The 27,536-nt window shown below is 39.5% G+C and overlaps 2 protein-coding genes across 4 annotated transcripts in view; one reads left to right on the plus strand and one right to left on the minus strand.

The window, feature by feature from the left end:
* Positions 1 to 1,968: 1,968 nt before the first annotated feature.
* LOC114464537 (cytosolic 5'-nucleotidase 1A) lies at positions 1,969 to 9,205 on the minus strand. Its single transcript, XM_028448815.1, has 6 exons — positions 9,048 to 9,205; positions 8,343 to 8,450; positions 6,274 to 6,409; positions 6,069 to 6,191; positions 3,834 to 3,964; positions 1,969 to 3,756 (listed from the first exon to the last, which is right to left on the minus strand). Exons 1-6 carry the CDS (start codon positions 9,081 to 9,083, stop codon positions 3,523 to 3,525), a joined length of 768 nt encoding a protein of 255 aa, XP_028304616.1. The 5' UTR covers positions 9,084 to 9,205; the 3' UTR covers positions 1,969 to 3,522.
* A 28-nt stretch (positions 9,206 to 9,233) lies between these two features.
* Positions 9,234 to 27,536, plus strand: part of LOC114464535 (GRAM domain-containing protein 4-like) — a 29,458-nt gene continuing 11,155 nt past the window's right edge. For 2 of the 3 annotated variants that reach the window (XM_028448810.1, XM_028448813.1), the window contains exons 1-10: positions 9,234 to 9,578; positions 18,592 to 18,816; positions 19,392 to 19,497; positions 21,008 to 21,128; positions 24,499 to 24,566; positions 24,645 to 24,777; positions 24,861 to 24,886; positions 25,811 to 25,902; positions 25,995 to 26,086; positions 27,183 to 27,231. In XM_028448810.1, coding sequence (XP_028304611.1) covers positions 18,631 to 18,816; positions 19,392 to 19,497; positions 21,008 to 21,128; positions 24,499 to 24,566; positions 24,645 to 24,777; positions 24,861 to 24,886; positions 25,811 to 25,902; positions 25,995 to 26,086; positions 27,183 to 27,231 — 873 coding nt within the window. In that variant the 5' untranslated portion in view covers positions 9,234 to 9,578; positions 18,592 to 18,630. The remainder of the gene's footprint in view (positions 9,579 to 18,591; positions 18,817 to 19,391; positions 19,498 to 21,007; positions 21,129 to 24,498; positions 24,567 to 24,644; positions 24,778 to 24,860; positions 24,887 to 25,810; positions 25,903 to 25,994; positions 26,087 to 27,182; positions 27,232 to 27,536) is intronic. The other variant, XM_028448811.1, reaches the window with a different exon arrangement.

The raw sequence follows: 27,536 nt of genomic DNA on the forward strand, positions 1-27,536 counted from the left end.
TCATGAACGGTATCATTGCAGTCCAAACAAATCCAACGTTGCACACCCATGAACCAAGCAGCAGCCATGTTGAAAGTCTCAGGTCAATCTGAGCTTGATTCACAGAGATATTTGAGGAACACACACAGACACACACACACAGACAGCGGTTCCTTGCTTTATAGATAGAAAATAGATGTACAGTAGGTTTGGAAGCCTGTGTAAAATATTATTAAGAATGATTTACCTGTCAAAATAATTAAATGAAAAATCTAACTTTATTTTACTGTACATAGTGTAAGTTGGAAAAGCATTGGAACACAAACGTGTGTGTGCTCTCCTCTCACTGCCAATAACTAGACGTTAGATTATATATAAACCCAGGGGTTCACACTGGTCATCCTCTAAACCTGCAGTGTTTTTGATAAATCATCAGAGATCATCAGGTATCGCACGTGTATACAATGGTCAAAGGATTTTATTTTTATTTCAAATATATCTTCTTCTTCTTTGGGTATTTTATTTTCAAGGGTTGTCACTGCCTTCCTCACATATTTGAAAATAAAGTCTTGCTTCATAGCAAAAAAAAAAACCAAAAAACAAATTAAAAAAAACAAAACCTTGGTCTCCCTCCCTTCAGCTCAAATGTATCAAACTTATGTGGCTTTTTGGAGCATCCACTTCAGCCCACATGAGAAAGTGAAAATGACAAAGAAAACATGAAATATTGTGTAAATTACAGTCTAATTTTGTTGTAGACATCTCAGCCCCTATATTCATAATGTTTGCAGGACTACCAGATCTGTTTTTTTCAATAGAGAGTGTCAGTTTATCATGAGTTTGAGTCTGGATTTTCATTGAGGTTTGAATTTTTTTTGCCCTGTTTATTTTTCTATTTCCATAGTTTTTCTTTTGTTTTTATATATATTTTTACTTCTATTTGTCTATGTATGTGGGTGGTAGTCAATGTTGGTGTTTCCCTGTCTGCATCATGTGCATGGGTTTGGGCTCCTTTCTGGGTTTACAGCATGTCCTTGTCTTATCAGAGTGTAAACTACTATGGTTTGGTATATAAGAATGCATACTAAATGGGTAATTTGGTAAGTTTGTTACTACAATATCAATTTTCATTGTTATTTTGCCTCAGACGCTGAACTTTTATAATTGTTCCCAATCAAAACAAAAACCTGGGATGAAGCCTGGTTCTTATAAGACTCACCTTTTTAATATGGCCTATAACTGTCTATTACATAACAAATCAGAGAAGTATGAATAATTAAAAATGTTTAATTAAGTTAACTGTGAACAATTTTAGTACGTTTTATTACCTTATTTGAAAGGTTTAACTTACGTATTTAATAACCCATTTCTATAACTGCAAAATAAAGATATCCCCCATGGCCACACATATCCATTAGGTGTGAAAGACATAATTATGAGTTTAAAAATGAATAATTATGATAAAAATGTATTATTATTATTATATACAAGGTCATTGACCTTGTATATAATAATAATAATACAATTATAAGAATAAATCTTGGTCAGATATTATTGCCTATAGGTTCTGCTGCCCCCTGCTGGTCAGAATAAGAATGACGCAGAAGCGTCACACTCAGCTGGATCGTTATCATTAACACAATTTTCTGACGACCACAAATATATATAAATATATTTTTTGTAAAACTATTTTTTTTAATCACAAATACAGAATTAGTGACACATTGCATCATCTCAGATAATTTTATAGTGCATTTCATTTTAACTAGATTTACATTTAAGAAAGTGAAAGTTGTTTAAGATTGTGTGTTGTTTTAATATTAAAAATAATAGGATTTTAATTATAAAAAAGCTTTTAATCAGTGATATTTATTTCCATTTAAATTCCAGGCGACTCCCAGGTTGAAAAACACTGCCTTAATGATTGTTTCATTACGTGCAAAACAAAACAAAGCAGAAAGTACAAAGAAGAGTCTTAAGACAGGACAATGCAATTATTAATGTCTTTATTTCAAGTTTTAATAAAATAAAACTCTAGATTTTGTTTTTGGCATTGACAGATAAAACTGCTTGACAGGAAATATGTCCTGTTGACAGTTAGATCCTGTTTGATAAGCAGCGTTCATCTTTTAGCAACATTTGTGGCTATAATTCGCGTTCTTTAAGACCCTCAAGTGACCGTTTTTTTAATAAAAATTATAAATCTGGGAACTTTTTCTGATGCTACCATGAAGTGTCCACGCTACAAAACTAAGAAACTATCACGATGAACCTATAATGGAAAAAAAAAACAATCAAAACTCAGAATTCTCAGCCTCTGTTGTAAATGTAATGTATAAAGACTGTTAGCCTTACTCTGGGCTTCTCTGCTGAGGATTTTGCCCTCGCCAAGTGTGACAGTTGTATTTGTTGTATCAGATTTTTATGGGCTGAGCCAGGTTTTCACATGTACTGTATATAACTGTACACTGTGGGTCTGTAAATACACTGTATATGGTCTTCCTTGAGCACTGATAGGATTCATACTGATATGGTTGAATCTCCTGCTCAGATTTACCAGCATGAGAGGCAAACATGTTAGCAACATAGCTCTTCAGTAAACATGATTTCATGTTTGCGCCCCCTCTGACATCATCAACAAGCTGCAGAGATGTCAGGAATCCAAGGCTGCGTCCAAATAGTCTCCTATCTCCTTTACTAGCCACTGTTCCTTCACCCTCAGAAGTCTTTAAGTGGTGGCCATGATAAAGAACGTCTGAGTTCTCTTTAAGCTCAGGAAAAGAGGCTCAATGCTTCCTTTTTTACCTCCTTTAACCTAGGAAACACTGATGGCTCCTTTACCAAAGGAAACCAGATAATGCTGACCCACAATTCCTTGTGGCGACATTTAGGGGGAGATTATGTAGGTTACCATAGCAATAATATGACTTGAACAACTTAAAATAATCTAAAACCCAACACATAATGTCGCTAAAAATGTCTCTGATTCCTTTTTCTTCAACCACAAAGTGTTCTATTTTATGTCATCATGAGTTTCCATGGATGGAAACTCATGGACCGGGTCCCTTTCAATGTTGTCGCCGCAAGGCATTGTGGGTCAGCATTATCTGGTCTCCTTTGGTAAAGCATGCATCAGTGTTTCCTAGGCTAAAGGAGGTTATAAAGGAAACATTGAGCCTCCTTTCCTTAGCTTTCAGAGAACTGGAACGCTCCTTATCATGGCCGCCACTTAAACACTTCCGGGGGTTAAGGAAAAGTGGATAGGAGGGACTATTTGCCCATGAACCTGATGGTGTTGGAAGCTAACGTTAGCATGTTTAATTAAGAATTACTGACAAACCGAACATGGTTTGGCAGTTTTATTACCAGATTTTTGCATGATTTTGTCGAAATATATGTTAAAAATTATGACAAGAAATGAAGATACTGATACTTCTATATGTCTGTGGGAGATGCTGCTGGTCTGAACTTACAGTGACTTGTCAAAATGTCTCTAAAAAGCTGAAAATAAAGAAAGCACCGTTTCTAGGGCACTCGAAGGTCTCAGCCGTCAAAGCTCATGAAGATGAAATGTGGTTGAAGCACATTCAGGATGGGAGCCCGTGGAGCCCCGGCCAGGCAGTACGCCTCATCAGCATTGATACCAAAGGACCTCAGAACACAGATGGCGCTGCCGCAGCTTTCCCTACCGCCTCTTGACGTCAGCACCGTGATGCTGAGAGGACTGTCCTGCACGCTGAACCTCCGGCGCACCTCGCCCAGGCGACTCAGAAACCCCTGCAGAGACGGAGAACACGAGAGGCCTGAAACATGCTGAGAAGCAGCGGCGTTAGCGTGTTTATTGCTCGTTGTACCTTTGCCGATTGTGCTCCAGCGAGTTTCAGGCCTGCATCAGGCTGGATGAGGAAATCCCCGCAGAACAAAATCCTGAGCTGCTCAAGCGGAGGTGACGCTGAATGCGTTTCAAGCAGCGCTGAGACGACACCTGCAGCAACATGTCATTCATTAAACATGTGATACCCAGCCCTACTATAGTACTATAGTATATTTTAAATCAGCATTAGAATATTTCTCCAATTACAAATTCTTTATAAAGAACATTTTCATTTACTTACTCATTATTAATCATATAAAGTCAAGGTTGTATTCATGACTGGACATATTAAAGATTTAAATGTAGGCAACTTTTATCACAGTGGGGGTTAATCCAAGCATCACATTATCATTATTGTGTAATTATTTACCTTTATTTAGATAAGTCATTGAAAACAAGTTCTCATTTGCAATGATGACCTGGAAGCAGTTAGTGGATTCAAACCAGCGACCCTCCGGTTACAAGCCTGCTTTCTCAACAATGAAATAAGCTCTAGCCACTTTTCTCTGAAAATCACATACCCATAACAAATAACGTTTTTCTAAGCTTCTACATGACCTACAAGGCTAATTTTTGTTCATACTGAAGTAGGACCCTTAGTGGTTACAGATGATGTGACATTTTTGGAAATATAAGATGCTGAGTGACAATAAATCATGTTTTAAATACAGAAATTTGTAGTCTGCAATAAATATAAAGCCAATTCTCAATACGGAAGGCTACAAAAGCAGAAATAATTGAACTAATGTATGGACATCAACTACAGAAAGCTTGGTGATAATAAACATTAGGCCAAGACACACGTTTTTGGACAAAAAAGTTCAGGCGGAAGTCCACTTTGCTTCATTTATATAGCACAGATTACAACAAAGGTCATCTTAAGCACAACTGAGCCAAAGTTTTCTATAAGTTTGGGAACATGTTTCTAACTGTAATATGTCAGTCACATTGATTCCAATCATTATTAGTCTTATGTTTGACCACTAGGTGTTGCAATTTGGCTTGAAATAAACACACATCCATTTTTACTCAGGTTTCTGCCGTGCCATGCCAGGGTTCTCGCCAGCGCTGTTGAGCGTAGGGGCCCCCGACGTTGAAATTTTTCTCCCCTACGGAGCAATGGCGCCCCCTACGGGGATTTTCTGTTGTTTTTTTCCTTTTTTAATCGGTACCGTTGTATAATTGTTTCACACATGAACACAAAAGGTGTTCTCAGGTGTGCACGGGTTATTTTAACTCCCTATTTAATCAGAATAATCCAGAAATACATTCATCAGCCACACTGTCTATTTAATACAGGCGATTGGCTCGGACGCTCCCGTCTTTACCTGACGACCCCTGCAGCCCTATAGCTGCCCCTGATGCAGCCTGTGTGCATCCTCTGCTTACGTAACCGTAATAACCGTCCACCAATTTAAGCTCCGAGGAGTGCGGACAGTCCGGACTCCGCTGTGCGCGGAGGCTCAAACATATCGTGGCCTGGATGTTTGTAATGGCGGTATCAATCTGATATAACAATTTGGATTTATGAAAATATGGAGTTGTATGCACACTGAGCTGCCCCCGCGGGTGGGTCCGGTGGGGCTGAAAAGGTTGTTGACGCCACTGCTCATGTTAGCATTTCTGAAATTCACCATTCTGAGCACTAATACAGGAAAGAACAATTAGTTTTGTCTGTTGTAATAGTTTTTTTATTGTGATAGTTTGTGTGTTTCCTGTCATTTTGTGCATTTTTGTTGCGCTTTTGTGTATTTGTGGAGTCATTTTGTCCATTTTTGTTCTCCTTTTCTGTGATTTTGGAGTCATTTTAAGATTAAATCGGGGCTTTCGCCTTTAATTGGCCATGTAATGTTAGTACATTAATGGAATTCCTCCTCTGCATTTAACCCATCCCTGAGGAGCAGTGGGCAGCCATTTTTGCGGCGCCTGGGGAGCAGTTCTTTGTTTATTCTGTCGAGTTTCATATTCCTTCCAATGTCCAATTTTTTTTAAAAACCCATTTCTAATAAACTTCAGGTGATAAAATTCACTCAAACCGAACAGTTAACAAAACATTTCTACTCTTTGTGAATTGATTGTTTTTGTTTGTTCAACTATATAATTTACAAGCAATAATAGTAATAAAATGTTCTCTCTAATATACACACTAACAGTCTTTGCTGTATAAAACCTATGCATACAAGACTAAACAAAAGTAGGATGCTTAGCCCTATACCTTGTTCCGATGCCTGTAAAAGCTCTTTCCTGTCTGTGGACAGAAAAAGGTCCACAGCATTTGTCTGCAGACTCTCCACAAAGTCTTCCTCACAGGAAAAGCAGAAGCGACTAACATCCAGACCTGTTGCAGGGTAGAAATGTGCATGAAGGCATGAGGATGAAGCCTGACAATCATCAGGAGGATAGCGAGCGTCGCTGTGTACCGTGATGTGTGGTGCTGCTCATGATGAGTGAGCGCTGCTGCTGCTGCTTCCTGTCGGTGGTGACGAGAACCACGTCGAACAGCAGAGACTCATCTGGGTTTCCCTCCAACAGCTGTTCATTCACCCTCTGCAGTGCCTGAGGAGAACACAGCTGGATTCAGCGTTGGGTCAGTTACATTTTCAGTTATAAAAATGTTTTCAATTATCCATGTTCAGGGGTGACTGGGACCAAAATTCAGCCCTGGAATTTTCTATCCAGACCAGTCCACTTCATTATCAGCGGTCACTATGTAGAAGCCGTTATTAAGTCAACATGTGGCTTTTTACGTCTTAATTTTAATTATTATTCCCCAAGAAAACCTTAAAAGGGGGAAACTTTTTAACCCCTTTTTAACTCTTTTCTTTAACCATTTTGCAACTTCCTTTGTCCAATTTTCAAAAAGTTCTGACACTATTTTTCAGACTTTAGCTCCTTTTGCCAATAAATAGCCCTTTTCTCCTATTTTTTGTCGGCTTTTGCAAGTTCTTTTTTGACATTTTATCCAATTTCTGTCCTTTCTTTAATTTTTTGGGCCACTTTTAATCCAAATATGCTACCTTTTGCACAATAAATACCACTTGTTTTCTTTTTACCCTACATATTGCCTCTTTTTGTTCCACATTTTTTGCCCTTTTACACTATTGTTTGCCACATTTTGCTCATTTAAGCTACCATTTGTCATTACATACCACCTGGTTCCCATTTTTTGGCCACTATTGACAGTTTTTGGCCCATTGTAGTCACTTAACACACTTTTTTTTGCCACGTTTTTGCCACTTTTGGACAATTTTTGGCCGCCCATTACCATGCCTGCCTCCACTCTCTTGTAAAAACAAAAAAAAAAAAAACCTAGCAGACCGGCCCACTCGGACTATGCCCGGTATGCCAGTTGGCCAGTCCCCCCCTGTCCATGTTCAATTACAGTAACATTAATTTACGATTACAGAGACCAGCATTTTTTCCAGCTACAATTAAATTACAATTATTTTTTATGCTCAGAAACTCATTATAATAATACAATTTCATTAAGATTATGACAGCAACAATTCTTAAAAATTTAAATTACAATTATAATTAAGCCATACTTGTAGTTTATTATCAATTATGCGATTACAATAATAACTGACACCAACCCTGGCTTGATTTATAATTATAAAAGTTAACATTCCAGATAGCAGGGAGTTTCCTGCTGAGTTCAAACCAAGCAACAGATGCTGATGTAAAGCGACATAAACCATGAGGGGATTGATGATGAGTGGCAGCTCAGCCTGGTTCATTTGGACAGCAGCCACTGTGACACCTTTCAGATAATGTGATGAGTGTGAGACAGGAAGCAGCACCAGATTCCTGAGGGTGCAGGTCACAGACGACCTCACCTGGTCCCAAAACACAGAGGCAACAGCTCCTGTACTTTCTACACCCACTGTATAGAGCTCATCTCCCCATTTATACCCCCCACCCCCATCCCACTACATTATACAGAGCAGGGGTGTCAAACTCATTTTAGTTCAGGGGCCAAAAACGGACCAGTTTGACCTCAAGTGGGCCACAGATTTTAGGTGGGAAAAAAGAGCAAATTGAACATTAATTTGCCCCAGTTTTGCATCAGTACATCAGTACCTGGAGGATCTTCACTTACCGTATTTTTCGGACTATAAGGCGCACCGGATTATAAGGCGCACTATCAATGAATAGGCCTGACCGGCAATATGTGCCTGACCGAAGGTGGCACATATTGTGTAGCTGTTTGTTAATAAATGTGCCTGTGTGCCATTTTTCATCAGCAAATTTAACCCAGAATTGTCTTTTTGGTAAGATTTTATTCAGTTAAAACTTATTTCACTATTTGGAGAAAAAAAAATACTGAGATGTGAATTTTGGACCACATCACCCAGCCCTGTTACAAAAGACACAAATATACAAAATAACAAAAAAAAACACAACCTAACAACAGAAGTACAGCAAATGACAAAAAAAAAAATACACAAAATAGGCGTCAACACAGGGTGCACGGGCGTTGACCTCTGACCTGCAGCAGTGGAAAAGCCAAACCAGCTCCAAACACATCGTCTCCATCTCTGGATTCAAACACGGAGTGAGATGTTATGGCCACAACCACAGTGTGCTCTGCATTCTTCTGCACAGAGAAAGAAAAAACACACATTTATCACATCTTGGATGGACAGACAGACAGACAGACATTTTTGAACAATATGATGCTTCCAGCTTTGTAGAAACAGTTTGGGGAAGACCTTTAGTTATTCTATCATCAATGTGCCCCGTTACACAAAGACAGGACCATAGAGGGCCAGGCCTTTTCGTCCAACATCAGTGCCTGACCTCATGAATGCTCTACAAAATTAATGTGCACAGATTCTCAGAGAAAACACTCCAACATCTGACAGAAAAGCTTCAGAGAAAAGTGGAAGCTGTTAGAACTGCAGAAAGACTCACTCCACATCAAATAAGGGTGGATTTAAAAACTTTGTGTTCCACTTAATACAATATTAGTCTAAATCAAAACAGTATATGTGTCAAGTAGTTCATATTGGTACTGTCAGATTATAACACGTCTTTAAACATTCAAAGAGTATCCATTTGCTATTCAAACTCTTTAGATTTACTTATCTGGTGACATTTATTTGTAACTAAATAGTTTTCTGCTGCTTTAAGGGCCAAATATTCCCACTCTGGGACTAATAAAGTAGTATCCTATGGTACTAGCTACACTCACCTGCTTCACATCTGTGTTCTGGACAGTGGAAGCCATGTTTCTGATCTCGTAAAGGCGTCATAAAGCTCCTGATCACCGCTAAACAGTCACTTATTCAGCCATACGAGCGCGAGGACGCTCTGTTATGCTTCCGCATGTTTGGCCCTGACGTCGATGGTGCGTGGTGACGTCACAGCCCCGCCCCAGGGCAGTGATTAGTGTCAGGTAGAGCTCTCCAGTGTGTTTACGGCCTCTAAAGCCTCAGGTTTGGAGATTAACTCTGGGCTCAAATCATATTGACGGGTCAGGACTAGGATTGTATCGCGGTATGGAGACCTTGGAGGAGGTCTGAGCCCGTACCGAGGGGTTACGGACTGCCCGTGAGCACAAAAGACGGAGGAAGTTTTGTTTTTCACACGGTTAGAAGCTTTTTTTTTCAGTCTTCTCTCCTCTCTGTCGACACATTTCACTGTTTTTCGACTGTTTGACATGCTCGGGTGGGCTCAACCTGCAGCTCGCGGACCAACTCGTGGTCTTCCTTGACGCCGGCAGGTAGGCTGCATCTGATTGGCTGGCACGATTTGAGAAGATATATATATATATATATATATATATATATATATATATAGATAGGGCTGGGCGAATTCATTCATTATTTTTCTGTGTAAAATTCCAATCACGATTTTATCGCAATTTTTCTTTCATTCAGATCATTTAGACTATTTTCAAGTAATTTACCAATAATAATAATAATAATAATAAAAACAATTAACCTACTTAAAATCATGCCCTAAGTAAGTAGGGCTTGGCAAATAAAAAAAGAAAAATCAATTTATTGAATTTGTAGATAAAAACGATTTTTATTTTGCAAATTAATTAAAAAAAAAGAAGATATATATATATATATAATTTTTTTACCCACCACAGTTTTTTCGGACTTTTTTGCATTTGTTTTAGACATAAAACGCCCAGCTCTAGGCCTGGGTGATATGGGCTAGTATTCGTATCTCAATATTTTTCCTGAAAATGGCGATATGCGATATAAACTCTTCTTCTTTTTCTTTTGTTTTTTTAAAAAAAAAAAAATATATATATATAGTTTAACAAGAAAACCAACAATGGTACATAGAGCAAAAATGCCACAAACATCCTTTTATTAATCACTAGCAGCACAATATCAACATTTAGTGCCACTTTTGATTTTTTTCCTTCATTAAGGCTGAAATGTGATTAAATTTTGAAGTGTTGTGCGCTGCAGACAGTTCTACGATCTTCGTGATTTGGCAGATTGTCGTCATGTTTTAATCCTTCATGATCTAATATCGACAGATCGCACACCCTTATACAGTATATATATATTTAATTATATTCGCGTTTGGACTCGATTAAAATAGTTTTAATTAATGAAAGGCTTTTTGAATAATTAATGTAATTTAATGGGATAAAAATATTTGAAAACAAGAAGCATAATTTTCCAGTTTTATTGATTTTGCTATAACCTGTACATATACAGGACACATACATTTAATTAACAATATATATATTTTTTTATTTATAGATCATAATGGTAGCTGCATTCAGGTTTTGATAGAACTTTTTAAGCTCTTTTAATGTTTTGAAAATGTTTGTTTTACATTAAAAGTGGAATTTGTAGCACCGTACATTTCGATTAGTGGAAACGTTGGTCATTAATGAAAATGTGTGAAGAAAGAAAAATGTCTCTGGCCAAAAATAAACAGACCTACAATTAAAGTGGTATTCAAGTACATTAAGAAGATTAATAGTCCATCCATTCATTTTCTGACCCGCATGCTCATTTTTTTTCAGGGTTGCTGGAACATTACTTATTTTAAATTGCAAATAACTCATTTTGGCCCTTATTACACTCCAGTCATTTGGTTCAGTATGGTCTGGACCTCAACCGCTAGAGTTTCTGTGCTTGCTGTAGTCATTATTAATGTAGTGACTTGTTATTATTGTTGCAGTTAACATTAGGAGTGTGACGATATCTCAATATGGCGATATATAGAAATTTTATCATTTGTTGAAGGAACCAATATATTGTTTACTGGAATATTGCACTATAATGGTGTCACTGGTAAGAAAGACCCTATTTTTTGTTTACAGAGAGCACTATTGGAGATACTTATTTGTTTACATTGGTATGTTGACACTTATTTACAGAAATGTTCCACTAAAATAGTGTCACTGTTCATAGGACACTTTTTCAATTAATTGTCTTTCAGAGATATAAAATAAAAATTGTATTTTTTCACTTAATCTTTTTCTTGTTATGACATAGATTATTGTAGACTGATTTCTGACCAATATATTGATTATCGCAGGATTATCGTTATATTGAGCTGTGTATTGCGTATCGTATCGTGAGGTACCCAGAGGTTCCCACCCTAGTTAACATGGATATTAAATGTACGGTAATTGTGGCAAAGGTATTGACTCTTTGACACAGCGCTTCTCAGTTTTACTGCATCATTGTAGAGCACTCACCTGTGTGGAGTTTGCATGTTCCAAAAAAGAACATGTTAGGTTCTCTAGAGCAGGGGTTCTCGACCGGTCTCACCCTGGGACCCACATTTTGCCCCTGCCATTAAATTGTAACCGTCTCATTTTATTTTTTTAGAATTCAACCAACCAAATGTAGTTTTTCAAAAAAAAAAACTCTGAAAACACACACATATAATTTTTAAAAACATAAATCCATATATTTTCCTGTGCAACATTTCACAGCATGCTATGTCAAAAGAAAAGTTTCTTTCAAAATAAAAGACAAGTCTAACAAAAGAGACAATAAGTATTTATTTATTTTTGACCATCTGTCTGCAACCTACTTTTGGGAGCCGACCCACCAGTTGAGAATCGCTGATCGAGAGCACTGTTTCTCAAATAAGGGTATGTGTACCCCTACGGGTACTCGATGGCACTACAGGGGGTACTTGAGAGAGAGAGTGGAAAAATAACAAATGGAAGAATTCTAAATATTGGGATTATAATGTACATTTTTAGTTAAAAGCAATAATCATTATGATGATATGAATTATCTTGATTAGAACATGAACTGAAAATACTAGGGTCAGTCTTGGTCCCACACCAGGCGAAAGATGACCGGAAATGATAAAAACTGCAGAATGAAATCTATTCAGGAGGCACTAAATACTGTTTTATTCCACTTATTTACTAAATTGGATTATTTATAATGTGTGTTTTCACTCATTCATTATGTTCTATAGTTGTTTTCTCACAGTATTCTGAGCAAAATGTTGAAGTCTGACGAAGCCGGTATTTCAGAAATAAAAGAAAGGGGGTAATAGAGCCAACATTTTTTGAATGTCTATTTTTAACGAGGACTAGCTAATGATTTTCTCTGTCAGTCATCAACCCTAGATTTTCACACAGTAACGTCAATGATCCATGTGAACATTATAAGCAGTAAAACTAGTCAGACTGCTCTAGGATCTGCAGCCTGAACACTCCGTTCCTGCCCAAGGCGGTTAGCTTAGCTACTCTTTACTCTGAAATGAGAGGAAAAACAGGTGAAAACATCAACTGTGAAATTACCACAATAATTTACTGTCACAACAATCAGTGTGAGTATGTTTGTTGTTTAAAGGTCACATATCATGCTATTTTTCACCCATCTCCATTTGTTCTAAGAACCCCAAAAACATAGTATGAGGTTTATTTTCCCAAACTCACCTGTTTTCCAGAGTTTGAGCCTCTGAAGAGTGACTTTCTGAGCAACTCTACACAAACAGGCTGATTTGCATCCTAGTTATGCATATTCATGAGTGGGCGTGTCTATAGACGAGACACTGACTTCCTCCTCCCCGCACGGTGACGCAGGGCCAGAGGACGGCCCGCCCTCCTCCCACCCACTCCGTAGCCGAGCTCATGCTACTTTATAAACACGAGACAGAGCGTGGGGGCGGGGCGTTCACCGGTACATACATAGACTGTAGAAAATACATACATAGCACTGTGTAAAGGACGCTGAAATGCTCACCTTTGTGGGTGTGTCTGTTTAAATGTCAATAACGGCAGAGAGCTTCCTGGAGGCGGGGCTTCTCCAGCTCAGTGCCACGTCAAATTTGTCATCAAAGTGGGAACGCGTCATCAAATTGGAGCGAGGTGTTTGGGCTCACCCTGCAGTAAGAAAGGAGCAAATCACCCTCTAACTAACGATTGAGGGAATCAATGAATAAAACACTTTGGACATGTGTATGAAGCCCTAATAGCACTTTATCATGTTTAAAGCACAGAAAAGTTGATTTAGCTTAACATGGACCCTTTAATGTGAGCTGAAGGCAGATCTCATGTAGTTTATATTTCCTATAAATCATTTCAGAAACATTGGAACTGAAATAGTTTGATTGGTCCAAGTGTGTACCTAAGGTTTTATTTGGACATTTATTAGGACATTTAGGATTTTTTTCTTCTTCACACGTGGCCCTCTGTCTAATTTGTGTGGCCCTAAAACAAAACACACAAAGTGACAAGAAAAACACACAATATGACAAGAAAAACACACAGTGACAAGAAAAACACACAAAGTGACAAGAAAAACACACGATATGAAAAGAAAAACACAAAATGACAATATGAACACACAAAGCGAACAAGAAAAATATGACTCCAAAAAACACACAAAATAAATCCAAAACACACGATATGAATCCAAAGCATACAAAATGGACAATATAACAACAGAGAAAAGCTCTAAAAACTTATCTTCCACCAGAGCGTCAGTCGCACACTGTTTAAGGGGGAGTAAATGTGGACTTCAGTCACCATAGCCACCGTTTTATTGCTTCACAGATTTTGTTACAACACTGATCTACGACTTGGGGCGTAACGGCTGATAAGGTCTTATTAACAAGCCAGTTTTCCTCCTGGCTGCTCTACAAGAACATTTAAAAAAAAAAAATTAATAACCTGACTAATATGTGTCCTTTTGATTAAAAAAAAATATGAAAAAATGTACTTTACGTTTTAAATTGGGTTGAACATGTCTAAAGCATGGTTGTCTTAGATCATTTTCTATAGCAGACGTTATATTGCAGACTTTCAGCTATTGAGGGGGACCTGGATTGTATCCCCCACAATAAACATGTGTTCACTACATTATAGTGCTGTGACTCAGTGTGTCAACACTTTTGTCCATAATATCTGGTTAAATATTAACTAACTTTGGAGGACGAGGGGCACCACAATGAAATAAATAAATAAATAAATACACCGTTCATTAATTAATTAAAAGTTTCAATAATTAATTGTGTCAATAATTAATTAAATCAATTTGACATTTAATTTTCATCCTGAAAAGTATGAAGTATAAATACAGTATTTCACTATCTATTTATTTATTTATTTATTTCATGGTCTGGTGTCGAAGCACCAGACCGGAATTAATTTTATCTGTCAAACACACTCGTCAAAGTCTGTGGGGGCAGTTTCCCAACACTTTATTGGTTGCCTGCACATCAAGTCAAGCTAAATCGATCCCTGATAATGGATTTAGGCAGAGCTAGTAAACATTATTCTGATTGTATTAGAGGTATTTTCCTGCCTCTACATTCTCAGCGAGGTCTAAAATCTCTCTGGAAAGTTCATGCACATCCTCTATTGTCGTAGCTGCCTTTAATTGTAAAGAGTGAAGACCAAAGCAATGGATTTGGCTGGATTGATGGTAACCCCGCCCCCACAGACTTTGACAAGCAAGTTTCACTGATAAAATGAATTCATGAAGTTCTTCAAGTCTCAGGTCTCAGAGTGAGACAAGCCTTAAAACATGACATGGTGTTTTATTTTGAAGGAACCGAAAGTACACCTGACGAAGTAAGTACGTGTTTTTAAAAGTTAATTTATATCCACATCTTGTTTGATTAATAAATGCATAGTTAAATTAAATGTTGATATAGCTTAACCTTTAAAATAAATAAATAAACAGCTTTGAACTTACTCTTGTATCCGAAGCAGCGCATATTGAAGCCGTCATGTGTATTTCCTGTTTCTTCAAAAGACGTCATGTCGTGTTTTACAGCCTAAGGCCGTCGAGTCTGATGACTTTTATTTTTAACCCTGAGGGCGTGGCATTTATGGTGCTTGGTTTGATAAGTGAGGCAGTTACATTTGACTGAGGTTTTGCTGAGTCATGAGTCAGTTTGGTCTGACAAATGACAAAGGTTTTCACTCTGAGACCTGAGGATGTCCTAAAATGTACACCGTATTATAATCACTCAGCTAATCTTCATCTTTAAAAAATTTAATGAATGTGTGATCTATCTCGGAAACTTATTCTTACTCATGTTTTCTGAGTAAAGCTTTGAAAGGACTTGAGGTCATCACATCTGATTTTCCCCAATCAATTTTTATTTTCGTTTCAATGGCTCTCCCTAATCAGATTTGAACTTCCTGTCATCGAGCCAAACAAGCTTAATAGGGTAAATTGAATGACCTATTGTTGTTAATAATATGCTTCAGATGAATGAAGAAAAAGTCATGTTGAAATCCTATATATCCATATACATGTGATATTATTGCATGTGAATGTATATTCTGTCATATTTCCTTTTCTGCTTGATTTTGTTGAAATACATTAGAGGGGAAAAAATAGCCATCTCTGTATTTTGATTTTGGAGGCCCAATGAATCCATTCAGTTTTATCAGGTCTGGTGTTGTAGTGTAATTCCCCAAAAATAATAGCATTTATTTTCCTCCCAAAAAGTCATTAATTCAACTAAGAAATTCTTAATCAATGTCTCTATCGCATGAAATAAAGATGATTTTTGTATCGTGTTGAAGCGTTTGCCATTGTTTTTCAGTGAAACCCTTTGGTTGTCTACTGTGAGATAGGGGTGGGAACGTCTGCGTACCTTGCGATACGATACACGATACAAAGCTCACGATGACGATTATCTCACGATATGACGATACTGCGATTATCGATATATTGGTCAGAAATCAATCTACGATCAATGGCATAAGTAATTGAAAAAGTGTCCTATGAACAGTGACACTATTTTAGTGCAACATTTCTGTAAATAAGTGTCTCCAATAGTGCTTTCTGTAAACAAAAAATAGGGTCTTTCTTACCAGTGACACATTATAGTGCAATATTCCAGTGAACAATATATTGGTTCCTTCAACAGTGACAAAATTTATGTAAAGATGTACCTGCACATTTTCGTGAAAAAGGTTTTGAAAAAGATAAATTAGATAAATTGATACTTAGCGAGAGCATATCGATAATCGATCGTGCAAAAAAATATCGTGATATATCGCCATATCGAGATATTATCACACTCCTACTGTGGGAGACACCTCATGAAGTACAAAATTAAAATCAACGATATGGGATTTTTCAGACTGATACCATTATTGGGGTTTATAAAAAGCTGATATCTGATGTATCTGCCCATAACTGATATAAGAACAGTGATATACTCAGAATATTTACAGTACATGAACACAAATTTTTATAATAACCAAAACATGATTTAAGGCAAAAAAGTGAAACACTGGCAAACTTGTGCAAACTGTATTTCCGGAATACAGTAAATATCAGAAAATGTAAACATAGATAAATTAATAAGGCTTCTAATGCAGAAAGCACATTTACATAATATAGACCAACTCTGATCAGAGGCCCAATACCAGACATAAACCTCATTCACAATAGAATTTTTGGTCATCCCAGTCCACAGTGATAATCCTCATACAGTACTTTGCCACGCATGGATGCTCACGGAAATTTAAGCAACCTGTCCTCAGATTGTGTTGACAAACCAAACATGCTCTATAAGTCAAATCAGATAACCTTCATTGCCAAGTAGCTTTGCTCATAGATGTGTCAAATATGCATAATTAATATGAGGAAGATAGTTGATATAAACCAGAGATGGGCAACTGTCATCACAGCAGGGACCACAAAAAAATGACTATCTTCTGATTAAAGTGCCACATGATCAGCATTACTGCAAGGATTTTGTCTGTCATTTTATGTATTTTTTAAAACATTTTGTGTGTTTTTCTTGTCGTTTTGTGTGTGTGTGTGTGTGTGGTCCATTTTGTTTCTGTTTCATCGGCTTTCTATAATTACCGGTATGTTATGACAGGCTATTAAACTTCCCAAAATCGTGCTAAGTATGCTTAATTTAGTGTTATTGGAGTTAACTATTGTCATCAAGTTCATATTTTCACACAGCTGAAGATTTGACGTTGAGCCGTTTGCTACACTTGCCAAAGCTCGACACTAAACCACACGTTTTTCACTGAAAAAATGGTGTAAATGTGTGATATTGTCCCTGAACATGTCGGTAAGGGTTTAGTCCGTGTCGTACAGAAGATGAACTCCGTCATATTGCTTCAGATTTTACTTAAGAATGGACATTTCTGTCTGTTTAAATGTGTGATATTTTACCTAAACATGCAAGGGTATGTGACCGTTATCAGAAAATCTGATAACCTACGTTTTGTGGCTTTTTGGAGCCCTTTTGTGTGGTTTTGTTGTCACCCACCTCTTATGGCAAACATAGCCAACTGGCGGCCCGGGGGCCACATGCGGCCTTTGGTCTAATTTTGTGTGGCCCACAAAACAAAATTGTAGTTCATGAAGTTGGGAGTTGTATGAAGCCCAACATAACACAGAAAACGACTGCAAAATGCACAAAATTATAACAATTTCACTCGGGGTGTGTATTGGCAAGGATGTTGCAATACGATACGTATCACAATACTTGGGTCGCGATACAATATTATTGCGATATATCATGATATTCTACCCAGTTAATATCAAAATTAAACGTAGAGGTTCATCAGAAGATATTGATCATTCAGAGGACAAATTGAGTCAAAACTATTTGCTTCAAAACATCATCCTATTTATTATTTATTATTAGTGTTTTTGCAAATTTTCACTGAAAAAAAGAAAATGCAGTGTTACACACTGTCATCATAAAATAAAGTGCAACAAGTTTCTTTTCACTAAAGCTACTGTGTAGAAGTCGCAAAGTAACCATGACAACATAATGACGGCATTGTAACAACTGTATGTGATAACATTATGGATAAAACACCTTGAGGTTTTGAAAATGCACAAAAATAAGAAAACATAATTTATCCTTTTTTAAATTTAAACACTGATCTGAACAGATGATAAAATGCCTGTGCATACATACATCAAGTAACCATTGCAACACATTGAAAGCATTGTAACCACTGAAATATTTCACAAATACACAAAAATATTGATTTAAAAAAAAATAATAATAATTTTTTTTAAATAAAAAAAAAAAATTTTAAATTAAAAAATCGATTTAAAATTGGCATCCAAAAAAATCGCGATATATCATGAAATCGATTCAACAACCACTTAAACACAAAATGACACAAACCACAACATATACAAAAGAACTTCATAGACACACAAAATTGTGCAAAATGACAACAATAACACACAAGAATTTATAACAAAAACATGCCTTACTGTCCTGAACAGATGTCAGAAACGCTTCAGTTCTTGATCTGTTGTTTCTTTCTCATCCTCCAGATGTTCAGGTAGAGGCCACACTTGTCGTCATCTTTCACTATGCTGCGGCGCCTGGACAAGTACCGGTTTCGAAGCTCCAGGCGGGAAGAGTTCCAGGATTCTGCCGATTCGCCCAACACTTCAGACAATGAGTCCCACGAAGATGTGACGAGTACATTTCGCCCGTACACCCGGGAGACGGAGGATTTCAGGGATGTGGACGGAGAGCAGCAGAATGAGGCTCAGGTACAGGAAAGCACCAGAGTGTAAATTATATTTGTAATCACGTAATTGATAATTAATTACAATCATGGTGTAATTTTAATTGTCATTTAAAAAAATTGTTTCTGTCGTAATCGACTTTGTAATTGTAATTGTCATGAAAATTCTAGAAAAATTGTCAATGGTAATTAACTGGGGGATCATGTTACAGTTCTATGAACAGTTCTACACATATGTCGTTAACAGTTATTAAAATATGTTTCATATCACGCTTTCCCACACTTTACTATTTAAAAAAAATTGACATTGAGCGGTATACTGACAAAAAAAACGCTCAATCAAAAATATTAAAACTATATTTTTATTGATTAAGAAACCTAACAAGGTAACCAATAGATAGGAAAGAAATTAGATGATATATATATATATATGTATTTGTTTTTAGTGTATTTTACAGCTGATTTAGGACCTGTTATAATAACTGTCTGAGGATAAAAATGAATTGTAATCGTAATTGAGTTGTAATGGAACATGGGTAATTGTACCTGAAAAATGTAATTCTTTTACATGTTGAAACTCACATTGTTTTTCTGGTCCAGGCTGGTCCAGAATCATTCTCTGCTGCCGTACAATACGACTCGAAAACAGATTTTAATGAGGTCAAAGGTCTCCTGGAAATCGCCCTGCTGGAGAAGCACTTCTTACGTGAGTATCATATTATTATATATACATGTTCGTGGCTTTGTTTGCGTCCCAGGGTTGAATGTCACACCAGAGCTCAACAGATCGTTTCATTAGCGCAACACATTGGCCTTCTGGGTTACTCCGTATGTCAATATTGGCCTTTTTATGTAACGCTCACACAGACACTAATGACTTTATTGATCTGACACATGCAGACGTTGACACATCACGGTGAATTAGCCGCTCCTGTTTCCTTTGTGAGATTTGAATATACGTGAATCATTGGAGTTATTTTAACTGAAAACTTGACACGGACAGTGAGCAACTATTGTTTTCCTAAACAACATAGTAAGGATTTATTCAGATTTTCTAAACTGCTCTAATGGCTTATTACATTACTGTTGTATGTTAGTTTTAGTGCAGGTGTTAATTCCTAAAAGTGACCCAAAACACAAGGAATCTAACACACACCCACATTCACGCACATTGTTGACCACCAAAGGCTGACGAAGGGACGATTACACTTAAAACCACAGTTAAAACACACTTAAAAACACTAAAACCACATTCAAAGCACACTAAAACCATGCTGAAAACACATTTAACACACTTAAAACCACACGTAAAACACAAGTTAAATCACTCTTGAAAAAACTGATAGCGATGCACTACTGTCTTACCTATATGACAAAATAAGATTTATTTTTGATTTCTAGAATGCTTTAATGGCTTACTGCAAATTAGTCTGAGTGCAGGTGTTCATTCCTAAATGTGAAAGCAATAAAGCGAGGCACACCCAAAACACAAAGAATCAAACACACACCCACACTCGCGCACATTGTTAACCACCAAAGGGTTGCCAAAGGGATGATTACACTTAAAACCACACTTAAAACCTCATTTAAAATCTCTTTTAAAATCACACTTAAAAACACACTAAAATTAAATTCAAAGCACACTAAAACCACATTGAAAACACATTTAAATGCGCTTAAAACACATTTAACACACTTAAAACTCACTAAAACCACACATAAATCACGAATAAAATCACACTTGAAAAAACTTATAGCGAGCAACTATTGTTTTCTAAACTACTGATTCCTAAACGTGAAAGCAATAAAGCGAGGCACACCCAAAACACAAAGAATCAAACACACACCCACACTCTCACACATTTCATTCCACAGGGTTGATGAAAAGGCTGCCATAGTGACGAATACACTGAAAACCACACATAAAAGACACATAGACCAGAATAAAGCCACACTTAAAAATACACTTAAGAGAAAGTTATACCAGAATAAAACGCTGAGATGAATCAGACAATCTCATGTGCTGTGGTAAAGTGTCCTGTCTCTGCTCCAAAGGGGGACTGTGGGCTCTGGTTGCAGAGGGGTTATCTTCCAATGAACAGGTCGTCTTAACAGTAAAGCACGGTGGTGGCTCCATCATGGGTTAAATTGAGACACGGACTGAGGGGAATTGTATGCATAATGCAGTTGACCTGGATTGCTTGGATCTGTTTCAGAGGAGGAGCTGAGGAAGCTTAAGGAGGAGTCCAACGTGGACTTCCTGAGACAGGAACTGGAGAGGGAGCGTTCCAAAAGAACTGAACTGGAGCAGAAGTACAATGAAGCTCTGAGGTCCAGGTACGTCAACACAATAAAGAGTTTAGACTCATGCATCTTAATGCATTCCAATTTCAGTAAAACATTTTCAATTCAGTAATATATATATATATATATATATGAATCATATAGATTTAGACTGTCTGGTACCACTTTTTTTTTTTTTTTATCTTGTCTGCACATTCTGTTGAAGGTTAACACTACAAGAAGTGCAATCTTTTAACAGCAATGCATATTTTGTTATTGCAATTAAATAAATTTATTTATTTCATTGCATAATTGTGACCATCACCAGCTCTCCCTAGGGAAGGGTAAGAAATACTTTATTAAAGGGAGGATGTAAAAAAAGAGAGGGCAGTGTTACACCAAGGTGAGGGGTTGGAGAGGGGTGGGGAAGTTAACAGGGAAGAGGGATACAAGATAGGAAATGGAATGGGTGGGGAGTAGTCGATAGGTTTCAAGTGATGCGATGTGAAATTGTGGTTGTGTATATTGTGCTTATTGTTGAGTTATCAAGCCAGTTTGGTGACCAGTGTGCGGCTTAGGAATAATGGTGGTGGCTGTGAACAGAGGAAGTGAGTGGAAATTCCATAAAACAGGTATTTGGGAACAACGTGTCTATGGTTGAGCCCAGTATGAGTGTTATCCCACAGCCCAAGGCCAGTGCATCCATGACAAATGTATTTCCAAGAACCGCTACTGCAAAACCCACGAGCCGCCCCCGGGCCCGAAGAAGCAGCCAGGCCAGCAGCAAGAGCGGGCAATCTAGGGGCCCCCGGCGACCACCCCACGGCCAAGCAGCCCCCCGAACGCCCCCAAGATCCCAAGCCGAGAGGCAACCATCGCCCCCCCCCATACACACCCGAGAAAGCCCCAAGGAGCCAAGGACCCAGTGCACCACGCCACCGATCCAACCCCCAACCCCCAGCCAATCACCCCGGGCCCCAGGAGCACCCCCCGGGACCAGGACCCCCCAAGGGCAAGCCCCCGGGCCAAGCCCCCCGGGACGCACCCCCCACCCCCGCCCAGGACCCGGCCACAGCCCAGCAGGACCGCACAGCCCCGGACAGCCCAAGGCCAGCAGCCCAGGGCCCGCCGCCCCCCGGGCAGCGCCAGCCACGGAGCAGCGCCCCCCACCGGCCCGCGAGCAACCGGCGATCCCCACCGCGGGGACGGAGGCACCCCAATGGCACACATCAAGTGCGGAACCGCAACCCCGAGCCAAAGATGCCCCGGACCCACCCACCAGTCCGCAGATGGCAGGACAGACCCACCAGGCGGCCGACAGCAACCTCCACCACCGGAACAGCTAGCGCCGCCCCCCAGTAAACAGCATCGCTCCGAGGCGCCGAGCAACCCCGCCCCAAACCGGCGAGGACACCAGCACACCCACCCCCCAAACCGGCGAGGCAGGCCGCCCCGGATCCGCACACCGCGGGGCCCGCCCCCAAGGCCACCAGCCGACGAAACAAGCACCAAGCCACACCCAAGGGGAGGAAGCGCCCCCGCGCCCCACCAGGCCGACACCGCCCGGAAAGACCCCGCAAGGAGAGACCCCAGCAAAGCCCCCCCGAGACCCACCGCCACGCCCGACCGCACCATCCTGATGTATTTTTATTCTATGCAGTGGCCCAGCCACCAACAGAGGGGCCAGGCCCCCACCGGAGAGGCCCAAATATGTGAACCAACCCACCACCCTGTTATGGTGCCTCTCCATTCCCCAATGGAGAGGCACTTCCCTATCCCCTGTGTGAGTGTGTGTGTTCAGTGAATGTATGGGGTGTAATTAAAAGAAGGGGGATGGAGGGGAGCGGTGCTCCCCATCCTGCCTCTGTGGATATATGTGTATGTGTTGTAATAGGCCGGAGGGTGTAAGTGAAGATACAGAAGATATATCCGGGAGGTGGCATGTTGAGGTGTGATTAAAATTGGAGGGATTAGTAGGGTAACTAGAGGTGGGAGTGCCGCCCCCACGCCACTACATAGTGACACAGGTGGCGGCCCTCTCCAGCCCCAGTCCCACCATCCAGCCCCCCAAGGGTTGGGTATGGGTGTGTGGTGCATATTGTGAATGGGCCAGACCAGCTGGGAGTGAGGTGAAGTGTACATGTAGGAGGCCTGTCCGGTGCGAGCGGGGCCCGTCCGCATGGCGGGCCACGCGAGATGGTAGATGGTGCAGACGGGCAAGCGGCACTGTGGGCCCCGGAGGAGCAAAGCCGGAGACCCCCCCCACGGCACCCCCCAGACCGCGACGGCCCCGCGGAGCACGGCGGCACCCCCCACCCCCGGGCGCAGCCAGGCACCAACCCCGTCACCCGGTGCCCCAGGGGGCGACCCCCGCCGCACGCCGGCCCAGAGCGACGCCCCCCCGCCGCCAAGGAGAGTGGCCGAGCAGGGGGGAGGCCCGTGCCCGCACCAGGGCCAGCACAGGCCCACCCGGCGCCACGACACAACACCCTCCACCGGAAGGCGGCCCCGGCCCCCCCGATGAAAGAGGACACCATCTACCGCCAAGCAGGGCCACCCCGCCAGCCACGGACCGGCAAGCCCGAGTACCGAAGCACCCCCAGCCCGGTACCGCCATCCCACACCAACGGCGCCAGTAGAGCCCCCCCCCCCACGGAGGGGACCCCCGACGACCCACGCACCGGCACGAGACACCCCCCCGACGCCAGCGCACCCCGGACGACAGCGGGCCCCAGGCCACCAGCCCCGCCCCACCCAAGGCTGCGCAGCGCCGCCACGAGCCGCGGCCGGTCCCCGGGCAGATGACAGGAGAGCACGCCCCCGGACACCACTTTTTTTTTAATTCTATGAGGATATTCTGCCATTGGTTAATGTTTTTGGAATTTGTATCTTTCCAAGTCACTAACATTCTTTTTTTTCAGCTTTGGTGAGTGTTGACAGGATGCGATTTGGTTTGCCTGATGGTTAAATTACAATTTCTGAAATATTTCATTGGGAATCATCATGTTTCTATTTTACTAGCCACTAACTACTCTTTTACTAATCAAAAGATGTTGTTACAATGCAACTATAATGTAAGATTTCATAAAACTCCACTTTCTTTTTCTTTTCTTTTTTTTATTTAATTTAATTTGATTAATTTTTATCTGTGATACTTGATCACATTTGTTTCAATGTTTCAGTGAAAATCATCATTTAAAGATGCTTAATGTAAATAAATTTAAAAAAAACTAACCTAGCAATAGCCTAGCAATTGCAATAGTTGTGGCCCCTGCTGTGATAAGTAGTCTGATCTGATGTATGAAGTTCCCCTGATAACATCTTTACAATGATATTCTGATTAAGACCCACATGTAGTTGAACCCTCTCAGACAAATTGTACATGAAGTCGTTGTGTCTAAATTCTGATGTTTGTCTGCTTTAGACATGAGGACTCCCCATCTCCAACACCCAAAGCCCCGCCCCCTCTTCCACCTGCAGGCAGCGGTACAGGTGAGTGTGCATATAATCTGAGAGAATCAAAGGAAAGTAATCAATGCAGTTCCTCTTTTTTAATTTGTACCTGCTCAGACAAACAGGCCGACACTCTGTTTGACCGTTTCATGAAATGGGTTTACGAGCATTACGGCGTCTACATCGAAGACTTCCGTTTCCAGCCGGAGGAGGTAACCGTGGAGACCGAGGAGCCTCTGAGTGCCAAGAGGTGAGGAGAAGATTGTGTAGAACTTATGAGTAAAACTTGTGTTTGGATGAAACCTAATGATAATATTTTTTTCTGATCGATAGGCTAACTGAAAACATGAGGCGACTCAGTGAGTATTCATTACACATCAGTGTGAGCTCATTTTAAAGTCAGTTAGTTACTATTAACTTGTTCTTGCAAGTTTAATAAAACATTCATACCATTTGTGTGTGTGTAAAGGTGAAAATTGTAATTATTGATATTGCGATGTATATCGTATTGGTTAGTTTTGTGATATATGTTCCTAGCAGTAGATAGGAGCTTTAAGCCCAGACAGAGCTTTGTCCTGCACAAAAAAGAGAGAGAACCTCCCCATGTGAAGGAACTCGTCTCAACCTGTGCCGCCATTAAAGTCGATTTGGTCCAGAGTAAACAAACACGCCCTCAATGCGTCTCTGTGTGAATAGAACCAAGACATAAAACTAGATCACAGATGGCCAAAAATGACAAATAACCATGAAATACGGTGAAAAGAGGTGAAGAATGTGACAACAATGGGTCAACATATGTGACATTAGGTGGGAAAAGTGGTGGAAAGGGTTTATACGTGCCAAAAATGTCTTGAAAGTGAAGAAAATGTGCAGAAAAGGCATTGGAACTTGATGGAGCAGTGGCAGGAATGGAAGTAATGTAGCAAAAAAATTAAAATTAGCAAAAATATGGCAAGAAAAAGTGATAAAAATAGCCTAAAATATGGTAAGTTTAGTGTAGTTCCAGAAAAGGGGTAAAAAGATAAGCAAAAATGTGCTCAAATTGCTAAAAAAAATACATTCTTAGTCTCGTGAATGCATCTGGCGATCCCCAAATGACAAAACAACAACAATGTAGCACCACACCCTACAGTTACTGTGCTGTTTATGCTATAGGAACTTAGTAGTTTGGAATGGGTTCGCCCCAACACTGCTATTAGGAAACCAAAGTGTAATTGACAAAGTGAACAGATGTGTTGGTTCTTCTATGCAGGGTCTGTTTAACTTTTATCATATTTCTTCAGAACGAGAATTAAGACCTGTGAACAACTTCAAGAAGAACCTTTCTGCCTTATCCAGCTGGTACTCTGTTTACACGTCGGCCATTGCTTTTATTGTGAGTCCACTCAGCATGTTGTATCACTATTTGATCAACCATTCCTCTACAAAGTGTGTGTGTGTGTGTGTGTGTGTGTGTCATCTCTGTAGGTTTACATGTATGGTGTGTGGCACGGATGGACCATCTCTATGTTCCTTTTTCTCGCCATCCTCCGACTTTCTTTGAATTACCTCATTTCAAGGTTGGTGTGTTCTGTCACGGTTTCAGTTAGTAGTCGTGCTTTAAGAACAACATGAGGTCAACTGTCAATACTATTCACCTACGTCTTCATACACCCTGAGTTTTACATTGTTTGTCATGTTACCACCACTAATGGAAATAGCGTTCGTGCTCCCCCAAAAATTACACAAAATGACAACAAAACATGCACAAAATGCCTTCAAAAACACACAAAAGAACAACAAAAATATGCAAAATGAGAACAAAAATACACAACATGACAACAATGCAGTAAAAGATACCAAAAATACACAAAATTGTCAAAAATACACAACTCGAAAAACACACAAAAAAACCAACAAAAATACACGAAATGAGAACAAAAATACACAAAATGACAACAACAATGCGGTAAAGGACACCAAAAATACCTGCATTGTCTTTAAAAACACACAAAAGAACAACAAGAATACACAAAATTATGTCAAAAATACACAACAAAAATACACAAAATTACAACAAAGCAGTAAAGGATGCCAAAAATACCTGGAATGTCTTTAAAAACATACAAAAGAAAAACAAAAAATACACAAAATGACAACAAAAAATTCACGAAATGCCTTCAAAAACACACAAAAGAAAAACAAAAATACAAGAAGTATAGAGAAAAACACAAAATGACAACAAAAATGCACAAAACAAAAAATTCAGATCTCCACAAAATGACAGAGAAGAAAAACCAAAAAATGACTCCTAAAGACCAATAAAGATAAACAAAATTACAATAAAGATACTGTGACCCTACGATTACAAGCCGCTTCCTTAACCGATATACAGATATTTTGGGTATTTTTCTGTCATTTTGTGTGAATTTCTTGTAGTTTTGTGTATTAATGCATTCATGTTATGTATTTGTTTTGGGGGCTGCACAAAATTAGAACAAGGGCCGCATGTGGCTCACAGGCCACCAGTTGCCTAAGTCTGGTTTATTATTTAAACTCCTAATCAAACACAGTTTAGTTAGTGTTTGTAATGTGACATCATGTATAGAAAAGGTCAGGGTTATGAAGACCTTTGTTGTGTTTGAATGCGTGTTCTTATCATTTCTGTGCTGTCAGAGGCTGGAGGATCCAGTGGAGCATTGTACCTGAAGTATGGGAGCCAGTGGTAAGATTTGTGTCTTTATTATATAAACAACACATGAAACACTGCTTCTCAAATCGTGGTTCAGGACCTTAACCTGAGCCAGAGTACACACATTGTGCACTTTACAAAGACCTAAGAGCTGTCTGTCATTGTCATAGGATTCAGCCTAGAGTTGCACACCTGATGTAACGGTTAATGTAATAAAATTATATTTCAAAAGATTTTTTTTTCAGTTTTTGAATGAAAACTGTTGCCTACAATGTGTTTTTAAGATTTAATCTTCAGTTATAAATTAATGTCAGGTCCTGTTGATCAGAGGCAGGTTT

Source organism: Gouania willdenowi, chromosome 6 (assembly GCF_900634775.1).
Source record: "Gouania willdenowi chromosome 6, fGouWil2.1, whole genome shotgun sequence".
NCBI classification, from domain to species: domain Eukaryota; kingdom Metazoa; phylum Chordata; class Actinopteri; order Blenniiformes; family Gobiesocidae; genus Gouania; species Gouania willdenowi.

Excerpts from the sequence above, each read along its gene's own strand:
- LOC114464537 (XM_028448815.1), bottom strand. The coding sequence starts at position 9,083 with ATGGCTTCCACTGTCCAGAACACAGATGTGAAGCAG. Across the intron at positions 6,410-8,342 it reads TGGCTTTTCCACTGCTGCAG|GCACTGCAGAGGGTGAATGA; the intron begins GTCAGAGGTCAA and ends TGTTCTCCTCAG. Across the intron at positions 3,965-6,068 it reads TTTACAGGCATCGGAACAAG|GTGTCGTCTCAGCGCTGCTT; the intron begins GTATAGGGCTAA and ends ATGTTGCTGCAG.